Below are 18,179 nucleotides of genomic sequence, written 5' to 3' on the forward strand. Positions count from 1 at the left end.
ATTTTTAACTAGTTATGAGGCTTTTGCAATTTTCATCATTTTCTTGTGCTTAGCATTCACCTTTTTGAGATAAAACAGTTACATGTCTTTCACTAGTTTCCAGCCAAAGGCCTTATCGCCAATACTACGTGGAAGCTTTAGGAGATCCTTCTGAAAAAGCGTGGGTGGCAGGAAAATCGATTGTCCTATTTGAAGGAAGACATCAGTTTGAAGAGCTTCCTGTATTGAGGAGAAGAGGCAAACAGAAAGAAAAAGGCTATAGACATAAGGTAAAAGGTTTGCTTTTTTCTAATAGTTCTGGTAGTTCCTAGCCTTTGGAAGTTTAGAAGAGTGGATATTTAAATTAAATGGAACTGATAGGAAATTTTCTAGGACTTTTTAATACCCTTGTAAATATCTGTGTGGAAGCAAATTTATCCATCTTCAAATTATTTTTTATATTTTAGATGATTTATGATTGCTTTAGAGTACTTGCACTAACATAGATCATGGCATCTTTATGCTTTTATAGACTTTTTCATAAATTATGATATAAAAATTTGTGGCTAATTCTGGCATATTAGTGCTGGTTCTTACACAACAGGTAGGTAGTTAATCCCTGAACCTTTCTTTTTGGCTTGGGGAGGACCTGTCATACATTATATGTCTGTGGAGAACCCAAGGTCATATCTTTTCTGTTGGTAGTAATTTTAAAGAAGACTCATGTCTGTACAGGTGAAGAAATAGTTTGGTGTCATAGTAGCATTTTCCTAAAAGTCCACAAGATGGAGACATTTTCCCATGTAAGATACATCATCAAAATAAGATTTGTAGCTTTTCATTTTACAAATGAATTTTATAGTTTTTTAAAAATTCTTTATAAGTAGAATTATGGAAATTACTAATTTAATAAAGGAGTGCTCCACAGCTTTCAATATATTAGGAAGAAGCTCTTTTGTTTGTTTTTTCATTATACATCCCAGTTTACATTGCTAAATAGCTCATTTAAAAATATGTTTTTAAAGATTTTTAAAGAAGGTAGTGCAATAGGGAAAGTAGTTTTTCTTGGATTGGTACATTTTTGTTTCTCATTCTATTTAATTATTCATTCATTCATTTATTTTGCTGAGGCATTGGGTTAAGTGACTTGCCCAGGGTCACACAGCTAGGAAGTGTTAAGTGTCTGAGGCCAGATTTGAACTCAGATCCTCCTGACTTCAGGGTTGGTACTCTCTCCACTGTGCCACCTAGCTGCCCCCCTTCTTTTGTATTCTTAAATTTTGAAAAGTCCTTTAGCTTTGACAGTTATTTTGGAAGGGTAGATTTCAGTATAAGTACATATATAATAGATAGCTATGTATATGCATACATGCATATAACTATTTGTCTAATTTACCTACATTCTTAACTACTTCACAAAACTTAACAAACTTAGTTCTTAAATTGAAAGGTGTTTTTCAAAATCCCTGTGCTTATTTCCTCTTCATACAGTGAAAACTATTTGAATTCCCCAAAATAGATGATAGGGAATACCTTCTCTATCATCATATTTAAATTGTCTAAAATAGTCTTACTGCTCACAAGACAGTGTGTAGAATGCACCTTCAGGGAGCTGTGGACCTTTGGACTTTGTTTTAATCTTAGCAGTAATGTCATAGTTAAAGTCTGCTTGGTTATTTTCATTTCACTAGGATTCTGATTATACCTAGAGGTGTTGAAATGTTAAATATTTGATGCTTGTCATTCCAATTCAGTAGGCTGTCCTGGAAAAATAACATTCATAGAAAGTTGCTTGGAAAGCCTAAAATTAAAGCATCAGAAGGAATTAGCTAATATTTGGAATTATTTACTGACAGGAGAATTATCTTGATTAAGTGTTACAGAATATTGTTTTCTCTTTTTTAACTAAATGGTTGAGATTAAGTGACATGCCCAGGGTCACATAGCTAATGCCAACTGTCTGTCACCAGATTTGAAATTCAGGTCTTTTTGACTCTAGGGTCTGTATGCTGTCTACTGTGCCACCTAACTGCCCTTGTATTTTATAGTATATTTTTTGGCAAATGACATACTTGTGTCTACCAGTCTTGTTTTCCCTAAACAATTTCATTTATGATGATACATTACTCTTGTCTTTGTAGCTCTGACCTTTGGTTTTTTCAGACTTAATTCAGACCACGATTACCCTTGGATTTCTAATTGGAAAAATCTCATACATTAGATTCCTTAAATCAACAACACATTTAAAAGTTAATTCTTAAAAGTTGACTCTTACAGGTTGCTATTTCATCCATTATTTTTACTTATTCTTGTTATTTTTAGTTTGAGGGTGACATTTCCTGATTTTCCAGAAATTCTGGGCATATTCTCTTCCATAGGATCATGGAATTTAGCTAAAAGGAACTTTGGAAGTCATGTAGTCCTGTGTACTTATTATAATAAGGAAAATGAAATTAAATAAGGAGTAGAATCAGGATCTTAAGTTCATTTCTTTTGACTGCAAATTCATTTTATTTTATATCATATCATACTTCCATTATCTGATACTCATGTTGTATCATATGAAACTAAGTTGTAGCAAAATATAAAGTTTATTCTTAAATAGAGATTGTGCAAAACTACCTAAGTAGTTAAAAATTAAAATATACTGCTTACATTTTCTGTGATTATTTCTGCTTGTGTTAACCAAATGAATAGCTTAATTTTTCCCTTGGGATATCTGCTTTGGGACTACCCCTACCTACTTCTTTCTCCCATAAATAGAACAGAAGAGTATGCTGAATTTGGCTGATATGTTCCAACTGAGAAAGTGACCACAGTAAACTAATTTGGATTTTTCATATATACCTTAACATGGGAATAAATCCATTTTTTTCCCTCCATTCTCATTACCTCTTGTTACCTATATGATCTTTGGCAAGACTTAACTTTTTTAGGCTTTAGTCATATCATCTTCAAGAAGAGGGAGCTAGATTAAGTGATCAATAAAGTCTCTTTCACCTCTTATCCAATGTAGATTTTTTTTCCCCCTTCTATCTTTAGTCCTTTGTGTGTAGATTTTTCTATGATTTATAACAAGTTGTGGTCACTATAATGATGAAAAATAGGATTTTTACTCTAAATGATAACCTTCACCTTTCTCTGTAAGTACACTCTCTTGTCTCTTTATAGCCATTATTTCTTCTAAGGAATCTCAGAAGTAATCACTAGTGTCAAGTTATTATGAAAGAAGTGTTCAGGGTAATAATAATAGGTTTAACAAGGATTCATCTTGCATTGGCCCCATCTTGATCACTGAATACTATGGATAGTCTTTCTGGTATGCTTTATCTTTTTGTGGGCATTTCAGTATCACATGGATTATATATGGTAAAACATTTTATATTCACAGAAGATTAAGAAATCGTTTGGATTGTGTTGAGTGAGATGCAAGAGATTTTCTTGATATTTCTCAAAGTATTTAGCTTATCTATTACTTCAAGCCTCATTGTGGGGGAAAATGCATGCAGGAGATGAACAGAGCAAGAAATAGATGAGAACCATGGAAAGAAAACGATAGCTTTGACTTCACTGAATCAGTAATAAAAAGGATCTCTCCTCACTTTATTTTGTATAGATAGAACAATATTTTCTCCTTGATGGCACTTCCCTATCTAAAGTTGATTAGCTCTGTAGTCATGGGAAAAGCTTGTGAATCTAGAGAGAGGGAATGAGGGTTCAAGTGAAGGGGGAGAGAGGAAGAGGGAACCTGTGCTACCCATGAATGTTCATACTATCCTAGTCTCTTTATATTTTAATATAATCTTAGAGCTAAACCTTTAATTATAAATATAATGAAGAACTTTTAAAGAGAACTTTTTTCTTCTTTTATCTTCTTATCCTTTCAAAAGTTAAGCTAACATAAGAGCAATTTTTACATAGTAGATCATAATATTAAAAATTGTTCATTTACTTCCTTCATTGTGTCGCCCTGGATAACAAACTTTGATTTCAGAGATTTGGATATTGCTTTTTTTTTTTCACTTTGTTTGATTTGTGATGACACCTTTTTTCTTTATCTTCCCTCTTTCAAATTTTAAGGTTCCTAAGAAAATCTTGAGTAAGTGGGAAGCCAGCGTTGGACTTGCTGAGCAGCGAGATATTCCTAAGGATTTTAAGGTCAGAAAGCGTATCAGAAGTTCAACGAAACTAGACAGCGAAGAAGATATGCCTTTTGAGGACTGTACAAACGATCCTGAATCGGAGCATGAACGAGTACTGAATGGCTGCCTGAAATCACTAGCCTTTGACTCTGAAACCTCATCAGATGAAAAGGTGAAGCCGTGCACTAAATCTCGAGTCAGAAAGAGATCCACAAGCCTCAAAAGGACTAGTATTAAAAAAAGCAGCATGCCATTTGAAGCTCATAATGAAGAAAGAAGGGAAAAGATGACAGAGACTCTTGGCCTGAATTATGTTTCTGGAGATGTGTCCGATAAGCAGGCTTCTACTGAACTATGCAGAATAGCAAGCAGTCTTACAGCAGCATCCAACACCACCACCACAAATTACTTGTTTTCTTCACGTGGGAAAACCACTATGAAAAAAGAGTTTGAGACTTCAAATTGTGATTCTCTGCTTGGTTTGCCTGAGAGTGTTTTGATTTCTAGCAGTTCTGTGGAGAGAAAGAAACCTCTCCGCAGTATGGTTCATAGTGCAAAGTCACCCCATCTGTGCTATATCAGTGCTGGTGATGAGGAAAAGAGAAGTGATTCAGCCAGTTTATGGACCACCTCTGATGATGAGAGCAGTGACAGTGATCTGGACCCAGTTGACCAAAGTTCTGAGTCTGATGAAAGTACTCTAGAAATAAGTGGATCTTTTGATAAAGATGAAAGTGAGTTACCTTTGGAGAAAAATGAGAAGCTTCAATATTCCAGGTATCACACAAAGAATACTAGGGTAAAAGCAAGAAAGAAGTCTATAAAAACTAGTTCACACCTAGACCACTTGTTAGATTGTACTAAAACTCCTGACCCTGGGAGTGAAGAATCTCAAGGTGCTGATTCTGATTCCAAAATGCCCATCATCGCTCGAAACGACAATCTTTCCAACAAATACACCCTGCCACAAAACATATCCCATGAGAATGCTTTCGTAAAGAGTGGGCTTAGTAATCAACCTCTGTTACAATCAAAACATAACAAACAGCCTAAAGCCAGAAGTATAAAATGCAAACACAAAGAGAGCCCAACTGCAGTAGATTCCTCAGTTTTAGAGGAGGATTTCAGCTTAAAGTGCTGTTCTAATGATTCGAAAGGGTCTTCTGTAGACTGTGTTGTCAAAAGTGGAAAGCTTGATAGTCTAAAACTACTGAGCAACATGCATGAGAAACCCAGAGATTCTGCGGAAATTGAAACCGCTGTTGTAAAACATGTTTTGTCAGAGTTGAAAGAACTGTCTTATAGATCCCTAAATGATGAAATAAGTGACTCTGGTTCACCTAAAATAAACAAACCTTTACTTTTTCCTTCTTCATCTGGTCAAAGTCGTTTGCCAATTGAGCCAAATTACAAATTCAGCACCTTATTGATGATGTTGAAAGATATGCATGATAGTAAGACTAAGGAACAGCAGCTAATGACCACTCAAAATGTGGTCTCCTATCGTAATCCTGGCCTTGGAGACTGTTCCAGCAGCAGTGCTGCAGGTGGCTCAAAGTCCCTAGTTTCAGGAAGCCTGACTCATAAGGCTGAAAAAAATGGAGATTGTATTCAGGACTCAATCTGTCAAAACCCTGGTGGGAGTGAGTCTTCTCTCATCCGAGAGCCATCTGGATCTTTAACTGGATTACTCACTAAGAAAAGAAGGCTCACTGCTTCTGGCAAACGTCGAGCAAACTGTATTACTCGGAGAAATTGCGCGAGATCCAAGTCATCCAAACTGCAGGATGACTTTTTGGCACAAAGAGAAAAGGACATTATAGAAAGCAAAGACTTGAAATCAGAAAAGAAAAAGAAACTAAACCAACTACCCAGTATGACCATTGAGACTGCACTGAGTGAATGCAAAGATGTCCCAGATTCAGTAAATAAGTCTCTAAGCAGCAGGCCTGCAGATTCGAAAAGAAAGCAGTCTCTTCAATTAATGGAACATTTAACAGGTGAAGACTGTGCACATTTTTCTGATGTCCATTTTGATTCCATGGTTAAAAAATCTGACCCTGATAAAAATCCTGAAAAGTGCCCCTCTTTTGAAAACGGGGAAGTCCTAGAGCTGGACTCTGAAATGAACAGTGAAAGCTCCCTGAGTGATGAATCTAATGATATAAACCATGTGGCACCCAAAAAGCGGTGGCAGCGTTTTAACCAAAGCAGAGCTAAAACCAGTAAGCGCATCAGTAGATCTAGGAGGGAAAAGAACTCAAAGAGTGCCTTTGGGGGCCTACACCCTTGTGACTTTCTGCTGGAGGGGAATGAGGGCCCAGAGAATAGGCCTTCCAGCCCTTCCAAGGTGCTAGAGGAAGAAATTAAACAGAATTGTGAGGGTCGCTTAGATGTAGTTGTGCCACAGTTGAATGTGTGTGATAAGCCAAACAGTGATGGGCTGCACAGAGAATCAGGGCTTTCCAATTTTCCTCCACAGCCTGAGCTCTCCACACAAGGTAAGAGCTTTACAACTGCATGACAAGTGGATTTGGGTCTATTTTCTTGTCTTATTATTTTTTCATTCTCAGAGAATTTATATACAAAAGGTGTATGGAAAGGGTTAAGATGGAAAATTTTTCTTTAAGAATAAATTAGCACTTTTCCAGAAAGGTCTAAATTTTAAGGACTTCATTATTCACAACCCTGAGAAAACTTTCTTATAACATGATGAATTTCCTTTTTAAAATTACTATTTATTTTTTAGCTATCATCATATAATGATTATCCAGAACATTTTTACACTTAGGCAAATAATCTTTAACTTTGTAACTCCTAAGGTCCTGGTTTTTGTTGGGATAATTTCAGGTCCCATATTTCCATCTCTGCCCACTACAGAAAATGCAGTTCAATATTTATTTATTAAACAGCTTCTTAGTGCAGAGAAAGAATATGTAGGTCTTACTATGAAACTATTGGGGGGGAAAGAGAGATAGTAAAATAATTGTAATTTCAGCAAAAAATCTGTATAAAGTACTTAAGTCCCTGACCAGGTCATCATGAAAGTAGTATTTTGAGTTGGGCCATAAAGGAAATGGAGAATTACATTAACAGATACAATTGGATTTCATTCTGGGTTTTGGAACAAGGAGATACATAGAGACAGAATAAGAGTAGGGAATGAGGAGATGTCCACTTTGATTGGAACAGAATATATGAAGGAGAAGTAGTATATGAATTGTATGGAATAGAATTTATTGGATTCAGATTGTGAAAGATTTTGAATGCCAAGATCCAAGGAATTTTGAGTAGAGTGACATACAGAGTAGCATGTAAGAAAGGTGATATTGACTATATATGACAGTTCTTTGAGTGGAGAAACTAAAGACTAAGAAACTAATTTCAATAATCTAAACAAGTGGAAAGGAGGATTAGATAAAAGTTTGTTGCTATTGTAACAGCTTTCTTGCCATCTGAGTTTGCCAAATATTTCTGTGGATTTGTGCTTCTGATTTCCTATACATTACACTTGTAAGGAATGAAAACTCTTGAAGGGAGAAATAAGGTTTGGTTTTTTAAAATTCTCAACTTAGATATAAAAATTACTACTATTTTGAGGGAGTTTTCAAAGTATTATGCTTCTGCAAAGCTGAGAATGAGTTATGCTTTAATTAGTCAGTTTCTTAGAAATAGTGGTTAATATTCTAGCTCATTTATCCGAAGTTTGTTTTTTTTCTTCAATTGTATTTTATTTTTCCAAATATATGTAAAGGTAGTTTTTTTTTTTAAATAAGATTTTATTTTCCAAATTTTTCTTTCTCTTATCTCCCTACTCTCCAAGACAACATGAAATCTGATACATGCTCAGTCTTTTAAAAATTTTTATATTTGTCATGTTGTGCAAGAAAAATCAGACCTAAAGGGGAAAAAACACAAGAAGGAAAATACTGTGCTTTGATCCACATCTAGTCTCTAGTCCTCTCTCTGGATGTGGATAGCATTTTCCCTCACAAGTCTATTGGAATTGCCTTAAATCACATTATTATGTAAAAGAGCCAAGTTCTTTACAGTTGATAATCATGTAATATTGTTGTTAGTGTAATGTTCTCTTGGTTCTACTCACTTCACTTAGTATCAGTTCATGTAAGTGTTTGCAGATTTTTCTGTAATGGAATATTATTGTTCTGTAAGAAATGATGCTCATTTCTTACAGAACAATAATATTCCATTACATTCATATACCATAACTTACTGAACTGATGGGCATCCACTCAATTTTCAGTTCCTTGCTACTAGAAAAAGGGCTGCTGTAAACATTTTTGTACATAGGTGCAATGTTCTCTCAAATATAATGTTCTCTGGGAGCAGGTTTCTTGGGGAGCAACCTTAGTTTCAGTTCAGAGTAATAATCACCTCAAATGTAGCCAACAGTTAAAAGTTCAGTTCTTTATTGTCTCTTCCAAAATAGCCCAGTTAGGTTTCTTAGAGGCCTGTCTCTCTCCTTGGTTCCAAGAGCTCCCGTTGCTAGTCCTTTGCCTCTTCCAGCTTCAGCCTCTCTTCTTCTGAATCCTTCCTTCTACCCGACTGCAGTCTCTGGCTTCTCAATCTCCCCAATTGACTCCTGGCTGAAGCTCCAAGAGCTTCTTATATATGATCTCTTATAGGTGTGAACTCAAAGGTTGACTCCTCCTCTGAGAGTGGGATTGTGAGAGCTATGACTTTTTAATCTCCTCCACTGAGCTTGTGAATCTCCTGGACTTGTGAATCTCCAGAAGTCAATCCTAGTTAAGGCTCCTAGCTTATATATGCTCTCCAAAGGTGTGAACTCCAATGTGTGAACCAATTATATAAGCACTGTTTCTATCAAGTCTAGTGACTTAACACCTTGTTTCAAGTTCTGGCCCATAACATATAGGTGTTCTTCTCCCTCTTTTGTGAACTCTTTTGGATATGGACCCAGTAGTAATAATGCTGGATTAAAGGGTATGCATGTTTGATAGCTCTTTGATCATATTTCCAAATTGTTCTCCAGAATGGTTGGACATTTCACAATGCAATAGTGTCTTATGAATTCCACCAACAATGCATTAGTATCTCAGTTTTCCTACATCCCTTCCAACATTGATCATTATCTTTTCCTGTCATCTTAGCCAGTCTGGGAAGTGTGAGGTGCATTTCTCTAATCAATAGTGATTTAAAGCTTTTTTTTTTTTTGGTCACAGAAATCTCTCTCTCTCTCTTTTTATTTTTTTTTATTTAATAGCCTTTTATTTACAGGATATATACATGGGTAACTTTACAGCATTAACAATTGCCAAACCTCTTGTTCCAATTTTTCACCTCTTACCCCCCCACCCCCTCCCCTAGATGGTAGGATGACCAGTAGATGTTAAATATATTAAAATATAAATTAGATACACAATAAGTATACATGACCAAAACGTTATTTTGCTGTACAAAAAGAATCAGACTCTGTAAAGCATATTTTTATATTAATAGAAACAGCTTTAATTTCACCTGAAAATGGTTCATATCCTTAAGACCATTTGTCAATTGGGAAATGACTTGTATTCTTATACATTTGAGTCAGTTCTCTTTATAATTTAGAAATGAGGCCTTTGTCAGAATTTTATACTAGCTGTAAAAATTGTTTTCCAACTTTCTTCTTCCCTTCTAATCTTGGCTTCATTGATTTTGTTTATGCAAAAAGTTTTTAATTCGTTATAATCAGAATTACTCCTTTTTAATAATGTCCTCTAGTTCTTCTTTGGCCATAAATTGGAAGAGTACATTATAACTTGCTCTACTAATTTGCTTATAGTATCACCTTTATGTCTAAATGTTGAATTCATTTAGACCTAATCTTGATATAGGGTATTAGATTTTGGTCACTGTCTAGTTTCTGCCATATTGTTTTCCAGTTTTCTCAGCAATTTTGTCAGTTAGTGAGTTCTTATTCCAGAAACTGGAGTCTTTGAGTTTATCAAACATTTGATTACCATAATCATTGACTATTGGGTCTTATGTACCTAACCTATTCTATCTACTGTTTCCCAGTACTAGATGGTTTCATAAGAAGCTTGCTGAACTTAATTGTAGTTCAGCTACAGAATTTTAGTACTATAATACCCATCACTATTAAGTAATGATTATAAGAGAAAGTGTGTTTTGTTGTTGTTGTAGTTTTGTTTGTTTGTTTTTGATATCCCAGATTTTAATTGAAGGAGGGATGAGGATATAGGGGAGTATACAAAATCAGCAAGAGAAGAGAATAACTTAAATAGTATATATTGAATCAAATATCTCCTTATGTCACTTTTATGAGGTGATATAAGCTTCATTTTTAAAGTAAATTAATCAGTTTCTAGTAGTTCATTTGTGGGAAAGGCAAGTGGTAGACTATGGGAGGAATGTCCTAGAGCCTGACTTTTCTACTACCCAGTGTTATTTTGCATTACAGTATTTGTGCTCATTATCCCAGATGAACCTTTTTTGGGAAATGGATAGTGAAAAAGTATGCTAATTTTCATATTTGTTTGAATTAAAAATTTCAATATCTGTGAAATTGTTTTCTTTTTATTTTACCTTATTTGAGTTCTCTTGTAGCAAATGGCACTTTCTCCCTATATATAAAGACAAATTTTTACTCCATATGATTCTTTTAGGGAGAGAAGAAAACAAAAACTAGTTTTGCAAAGAAAGAAACAGTTTTTTTTCCCCAAAAAAAGTAGACTACTACTACTACTACTACTACTACTACTTGTTTTTATTTTGCTTTTTACAATTCATTTATTCAATTAAAAAAATTTTTTTTTAATTAAAGCTTTTTATTTACAACACATATGCGTGGATAATTTTTCAACATTGACCCTTGCAAAGCTTTCTGTTCCAAATTATCCCCCCCTTCCCCCCACCTCCTCCCCTAGATGACAGGTAGTCTAATACATGTTAAATATGTTAAAATATGTGTTAAATGCAGTACATGTATACATATTTATACAGTTATCTTGCTGTACAAGAAAAATTGGATCAAGAAGGAATGGAAAAAGAAGCTTGGTAAGAAAACAAATGCAAGCAAACTACAACAGAAAAAAATGAGATTACTATGTTGGGTCCATACTCAATTCCCACAGTTCTCTCTGTGTAGATGGCTCTCTTCATCACTGAACAGTTAGAACTGGTTTGAATCATCTCATTGTTGAAGAAAGCCACATCCATCAGAATTGATCATTGTATAGTCTTGTTGTCATGTAATGATCTCCTGGTTCTTCTCATTTCACTTAGCATCGGTTCATGTAAGTCTCTCCAGGCTTCTCTGAAATCATCCTGCTCGTCATTTCTTACAAAACAATAATATTCCATAACATTCATATACCACGATTTATTCAGCCAATTTCCATTTTACCCACTGAATTTTCAATTTCGTGCCATTACAAAAAGGGATGCCATAAATATTTTTGCACGTGGATCCCTGTCCCTTCTCTTAGATTTCTTTGAGATATATAGGCACAATAGAAACACTGTTAGATCAAAGGGGATGCACAGTTTGATAACTTTTTGAGCAGAGATCCAAATTACTTTTCAGAATGGTTAGATCCATTCACAGCTCTACCACATTTCTACCATCAGTCCCAGTTTTCCCACATCCCCTCTAACACTCGTAATTATCTTTTCCTCTCATCTTAGCCAATCTGAGAGGTATGTAATGATATCTCAGAGTTGTTTTAATTTGCATTTCTCTGATCAATAATGATTTGGAACACCTTTTCATATAGGTAGAAATAGTTTCAATTTTTTCATCTGAAAATTGTCTGTTCATATCCTTTGACCATTTATCAACTGGGGAATGGCTTCAATTCTTATAAATTTGAGTTAATTCTCTATATATTTTAGAAACAAGGCCTTTATCAGAACCTTTGGTTATGTTTTCCTAGTTTATTGCTTCCCTTCTAATCTTGTCTGCATTAGTTTTGTTTGTACAATTATTGATCACAAAAGAGATAATTTTGATTATATTAAGTTAAAAAGCTTTTGTACAAACAAATAAAAAAACCTGCTACAAACATTCTTGCACATATGGGTCCTTTTCTTTTTTTTTATGATCTCTTTGGGATACAGACCCCGTAAAGACACTGCACAGTTTGGGACATTGATTCATTGTTGGTGGAGTTGTGAACGAATCCAACCATTTTGGAGAGTAGTTTGGAACTATGCTCAAAAAGTTATCAAACTGTGCATACCCTTTGATCCAGCAGTGTTACTACTGGGATTATATCCCAAAGAGATTATAAAGAAGGGAAAGGGACCTGTATGTGCACGAATGTTTGTGGCAGCCCTTTTTGTAGTGGCTAGAAACTGGAAACTGAATGGATGTCCATCAGTTGGAGAATGGCTGAATAAATTGTGGTATATGAAAATTATGGAATATTACTGTTCTGTAAGAAATGACCAACAGGATGATTTCAGAAAGGCCTGGAGAGACTTACACGAACTGATGCTGAGTGAAATGAGCAGGACCAGGAGATCATTATATACTTCAACAACAATACTAGATGATGACCAGTTCTGATGGATCAGGCCATCCTCAGCAACGAGATCAACCAAAACATTTCTAATGGAGCAGTAATGAACTGAACTAGCTATGCCCAGAAAAAGAACTCTGGGAGATGACTAAAAACCATTACATTGAATTCCCAATCCCTATATTTATGCACACCTGCATTTTTGATTTCCTTCACAAGCTAATTGTACAATAATTCAGTCTGATTCTTTTTGTACAGCAAAATAATGTTTTGGTCATGTATACTTATTGTGTATCTAAGTTATATTTTAATATATTTAACATCTACTGGTCATCCTGCCATCTAGGGGAGGGGGTGGGGGGTGGGGTAAGAGGTGAAAAATTGGAACAAGAGGTTTGGCAATTGTTAATGCTGTAAAGTTACCCATGTATATATCCTGTAAATTAAAGGCTATTAAATAATAAAAAAAAAAAAAAAAAAAAAAGACACTGCACAGTTTGATTGCCCTTTGGGCATAGTTCCAAATTGCTCACTAGAATAGTTGGATCAGTTCACAACACCACTAGCAATATATTAGTGTCCCAATTTTCCCATATCCCCTCCAGCATTTACCATTATTTTTTCTTGTCATCTCTAATCCTTCTTTCAAATGCTGTCATGTCCTATCTTCCCCCAACCTTCTTCAGTTCCTTCAGTCATTCTTCCTCTGGTTGTACTCTAAATGCTTTCCAAATTGTCAGTAGACTTCCTAGAATCTGGCCCTCAGAACAATACTACAGGGGTAATTTGACTGTGGAAATTCAGCTTAACCATTTATTTATTTATTTATTTAATAAGAAGAATGATAAACTTTAGTAGTTTAAAAATACACCATGGTTTTGAGAACATTGGCTTTTTTGTAAGGAGGTGTACCACCTTTTCATTTTTCTAAAGTTATGACGTAAAGGAATTATAATATTGAATAAAGGAGGGACATTCAATTCAATTGACATTGAAATTCACAAGCAATAGGAAAAGCGAACCTACTCTTGAGTTTCCCCCACTTTCCCTGTTGAGATAATATGTTTCAAGGCCCCTTAAATCATATTGTGCTGGAAAATTGGGAGTTGTTAATGCTATTTATTTATTTTTGTTGTAAAAGCATACTCTTAAAAGTCGAGTCACAATGTTACTATAAATGTGTTGTAGTTAAATTTAGCAGAGTATAAAACAAAGACTTTAGTAAAATTTGCTTAGCTTTGCACTATGTTTTATTTGTATTATTGTTTGAAACTAGTATGTGATAGTGCAGAATTAATATTTAGAATACTTTCTTGTTTGTAAGACTTGACCGTTAGTATTCCATTGGAATATCTATTGGAAATCTATTTAAAGGCATATGCTGTGCAGTTTCCTTTCCTTGCCCCAGAAGGTCCCTTCTTTTTCCTTTGGCATAATTTCCATTAGCTTAATATAGAAGGATTTATGATGTTGGGCAGTTATCTGGAGAAGTGGGATGTCATCTGGAGTGGGAACCCTCTTCCATGGATTAAATTTTTCATTCAGTTCAGAGCAGAAAGATCACTTATAGCAGGATCATCATAATGAGTTCATTGGGAAATAGAAAAATGAATATTTATTGGGAGTTGGGGAGAAATGGCTAAACAATAATAAGTATGTTGGTATAGCTTAATGTTGTCTAACATGGGATAGATAGGTGCCAGAAAAGTATGTGGAAAGTTTAGCGCCAGATAGTAGAGGGCCTTGATTGGAACGGTCAGTAAAGCATTTGGAGTTTTATTTTGTTAAAATTATGGAATATGAGTTTCAGAGTTAAAAGGGACTTCTGTAGCTATCCATTCCATCCCATATGTGCAAAAAAAGTTATGGAATCAGAAAGGGACCTTTTTTGTTAACTGTGTAAAACAATCTTTTCTTTATCTCAGACAAATATAAATTGGGCCTTTGCTTGAAAAGTTCCAACTGTGAGAGAGAACCCATTTATTTCCTAAGGCAATTCATTAATTTCTTTTTATTCTCGTTTTTCTATTTTCTTTTTTTGTAAATACTGTTTTATTTTTCCAAATACATGCAAAGATAGTTTTCAACATTCACCTTTGTAAAGCATTGTGTTCCAAATTTTTCTCTCCCTCCCCCCACATCCAAAAAAAATGATACAGATTAAATATGTACAATTCTTCTAAACATATTTCCATTTTTCGTTATGCTACACAAGAAAAATCAGACCAAAAAGGAAAAAAAGTGAGAAAAAAACACTCAAGCAAACAAACAACAAAAAGGTAAAAATACTATGCTTTGATCCACATTTAATCTTCATAGTCCTCTCTCTGGATACAGATGGCTTTCTCCATTACAAGATTATTAGAATTAGCCTGAATCATCTCATTGTTGAAAAGAGCCAAACCCATCACAGTTGATCATCCCAATAATTTTGTTGCTGCTGTGTACAATGTTCTCTTGGTTCTACTCACTTCACTCAGCATCAGTTCATGTAAGTCTCTCAAGGCCTTTCTGAAATCAGTCTGCTGATCATTTCTTTTAGAACAATAATATTTCATAACATTCATATACTATAAGTTATTCAGCCATTCTCCAACTTTTAAGCATCCACTCAATTTTTAGTTCTTTGCTACTACAAATAGTCCACTTATGAACATTTTATGCACATGTAGGTTCTTTTTTGTCTTCTATGTCTGTTTGGAATACAAATACTGTGATGAAACTGTTAGTTGAAAGGGTATGCACAGATTAATAAATTTTGGACATCATTCCAAATTGCTCTCAGAATGATTGGGTCATTTCACATTCATTGTCCCACAGGAGAAGTAAGATTAAGAGGGAGTATATTTTTTCAAATTTGTTCCTTTGAAAGTCTGATCGTCATAATTGCCCAACCTTCAGTTTTATCTTATTCTATTTATATTGTTGTAGTCATATTGTTTTCCTTATTTTACTTCTATCTGTATCAGTTCATCTGAATCTTACATTTTTCTCAGAATTTCATATTCATCATTTCTTACAACATAACATTCCACTACATAGAAAACAGTATGTTTATCCATTGCCTATCTACCTTTTTTTTCTTCTTACCCTCAAGTATTTAGTGTTTCTCTTTTTTTTTCTTCTTTGTCTAATTCTTTGACCTCAAACTTGTGACACACAGAATTCTACTTTCATCCCTTCAGATACTTTTTTCTTAGATTTCAAAGAGACTTTTCTTTCCCTGTTTAAGGAAGACTTTTTTGTAAATAATAACCTTGAAAAGGTGAGAAGTTCTAAAGTTAGTCAAAAATTACATCATGATGCTTAGCAGTAGTATTTGTGATCTTGACCTCCTTTTAGCTTTCTCCATTTTTACTTTTCTCTGTTTAACCTCTATAAAAATTGGTAGTGGCTCATTTTATAAGCAAAAAAATACTTTGTTTCTGGGTTATCAAAAATGAATTTTTTGGTGTGTATGTGCCTTGCTTACTGTGGATCCAAAAGTTACTTAATTCTGCTTTGAATGGTTGTATCAAATTTAATTTGAAGTGACTCAAATTACTGTTGTATCAAATTTAATTTGAGCTAACTCACATTATTGAGTTACTTGATAGTAATTAATTAATGATAACTACTTAAGAGTAATAATTAAATCAGTTTTAAATTGCCATAAATTTTCATGTTTTAATCATACTTTATTTCATCTCAACAATTTTTTTCATTATTACCAATTTAATTTTGTACAATGTATAAATCTAGAAAACTTCTGTGAAGCAATATAAAAAATTGTGACTATATATATGTAATTTAATACTTATCTAATTTTTCTTAATCTTGTTTATCTAAGATTTGCTTAATCTTCTAATTTACAAAATTGTGGTAATTTTATGTTCTTTCTGCTTTGTTCATTTTGTATTGAAGATCCTGCAGATCTTTCTATATGTCTTCATATTCCTTCCTTATTGCACAGTAATACTGCATATTCTAGGGTTGTTAAGCTATTCTTCATTGTTGATCATTGTTTATTTCCAATTTTTCCCATTACAAATAGTGCTATGAATATTTTTATATACATAGATCTTTTTTTTCTGTCATTAATCATGATATAGAAAATTAATAGTTGATTTGTATGAACAATTTTGTAACTTTCAAAATTCTGAATTATTTCCCAAAACATTTAGATCCATTGACAGCTTCTTCAGTAGATATTCTTTTTTTCCCTACATTCCTTTTAATTATAAATGCTTTCATGTTTTACCCTTTCCCCTAGTTTAATTGATGTAATGGAATAGTGTTAACTTATAATCAATTTGAATATTTTAAACAGTGTTTTATACTACTTTTTGAGACTTATCTTTTGAGTATTTAATAAGATAAAGTTCTTAATTTTATAGATCTCTGAGTTCCAGGTAGATTTTTGGATGTCACTTTTACTAGACATATTTAGTATGAAGATTTTATCCCAATTTCTATTTTCTTTTGACTAATTTTACTTTTATCTGTGCAAAAACACCTTTTAAATAATTGACATGGTATCAGAAACATTTACAGTAAATTAGACCTGATTAGCTACTGTATTAATTTTAAATGTATAAATGAAAAAGCATTTAGTAAGTGCTTCTCATATGTGTTAAATATAGAAAAATTGAAACATCCCTTACTTACAAAGATCTCACACTCTTCATTGATGAAAATAATACTTAATAGAGTATTAAAGGGCTAATGGAACATCCCAAAAAAAGGTCTTTGAGTTATATAGGCAGTTATGATAACTATGCTAGGTGACTACAGGACATGAAAAGATAAGTTCTGGAGATTTTAGGAGGATGGCAGAACAGATAGTAAGAATTCCAGTTCATTCATCTCTAAGCCCTTGAAGCAGTCAAAATATCCTGGATGAATAAGGAATACAGTAGTATTCTATGGTAGCAGCTTTTCTGGCCAACCAGCTTTTCCCATGTTTCTGTTAAGAAGGGAAATGACAGTATGTTTTTCTGAATTCATTTTTACAGCATAATTATGTTACAGTTTGTTTAGTTATTCTCCACTTAGTTGACTTATCTCCAGTTTTGACTTGTCATTTCATTGATATGAATACTCAAATTTATATTATAGTCACGTTTCTGTTTTTGACCTTCTTGGGAGCTGTTCAGTATTGAGATTGCTGGATCAGTGGATATGAAAGATTAAGTCATTTTTGGGGGGAGAGTGAGTCATGTTTTCAAATCAACATCCAGAATCATTGGATCAACTTGGAATTCCCATCAGTCATTTTCTGTTTCCCATTACTTTTCTAACATTGACTATTACTGCCTATTAAATAGAATTTAAGGTAAAACCTTTAGAAAAACTATAATTTGCATTTTTCTATTACTAACATGGAAAATGTTTTTGTCTGGTATAGTTTGCAAATTTTTTGTACTTAAATGGCCAACTTTGCTTCTAGTGATTTGTATTCTTTTTTAAAGTTTCTTTTTATAAAGAAAGTAACTATGTTACTGGTAACTTATAAGTAATAAATATATTTGTATATCAATTATTTTGCATATTTGAATTATAATAGTTTTTCAGT

General features: G+C 33.7%; 1 protein-coding gene across 11 annotated transcripts in view; it reads left to right on the forward strand.

Annotated features, from left to right (window-relative positions):
- NSD1 (nuclear receptor binding SET domain protein 1) overlaps positions 1–18,179 on the forward strand; it is a 165,624-nt gene that overhangs the window by 79,987 nt on the left and 67,458 nt on the right. For 10 of the 11 annotated variants that reach the window (XM_031953741.1, XM_023506588.2, XM_031953749.1 and 7 more), the window contains 2 exons: positions 97–269; positions 4,060–6,622. In XM_031953741.1, the coding sequence (XP_031809601.1) occupies positions 97–269; positions 4,060–6,622 (2,736 nt within the window). The remainder of the gene's footprint in view (positions 1–96; positions 270–4,059; positions 6,623–18,179) is intronic. The other variant, XM_031953748.1, reaches the window with a different exon arrangement.

This window comes from Sarcophilus harrisii, chromosome 2 (assembly GCF_902635505.1).
Source record: "Sarcophilus harrisii chromosome 2, mSarHar1.11, whole genome shotgun sequence".
NCBI lineage: Eukaryota > Metazoa > Chordata > Mammalia > Dasyuromorphia > Dasyuridae > Sarcophilus > Sarcophilus harrisii.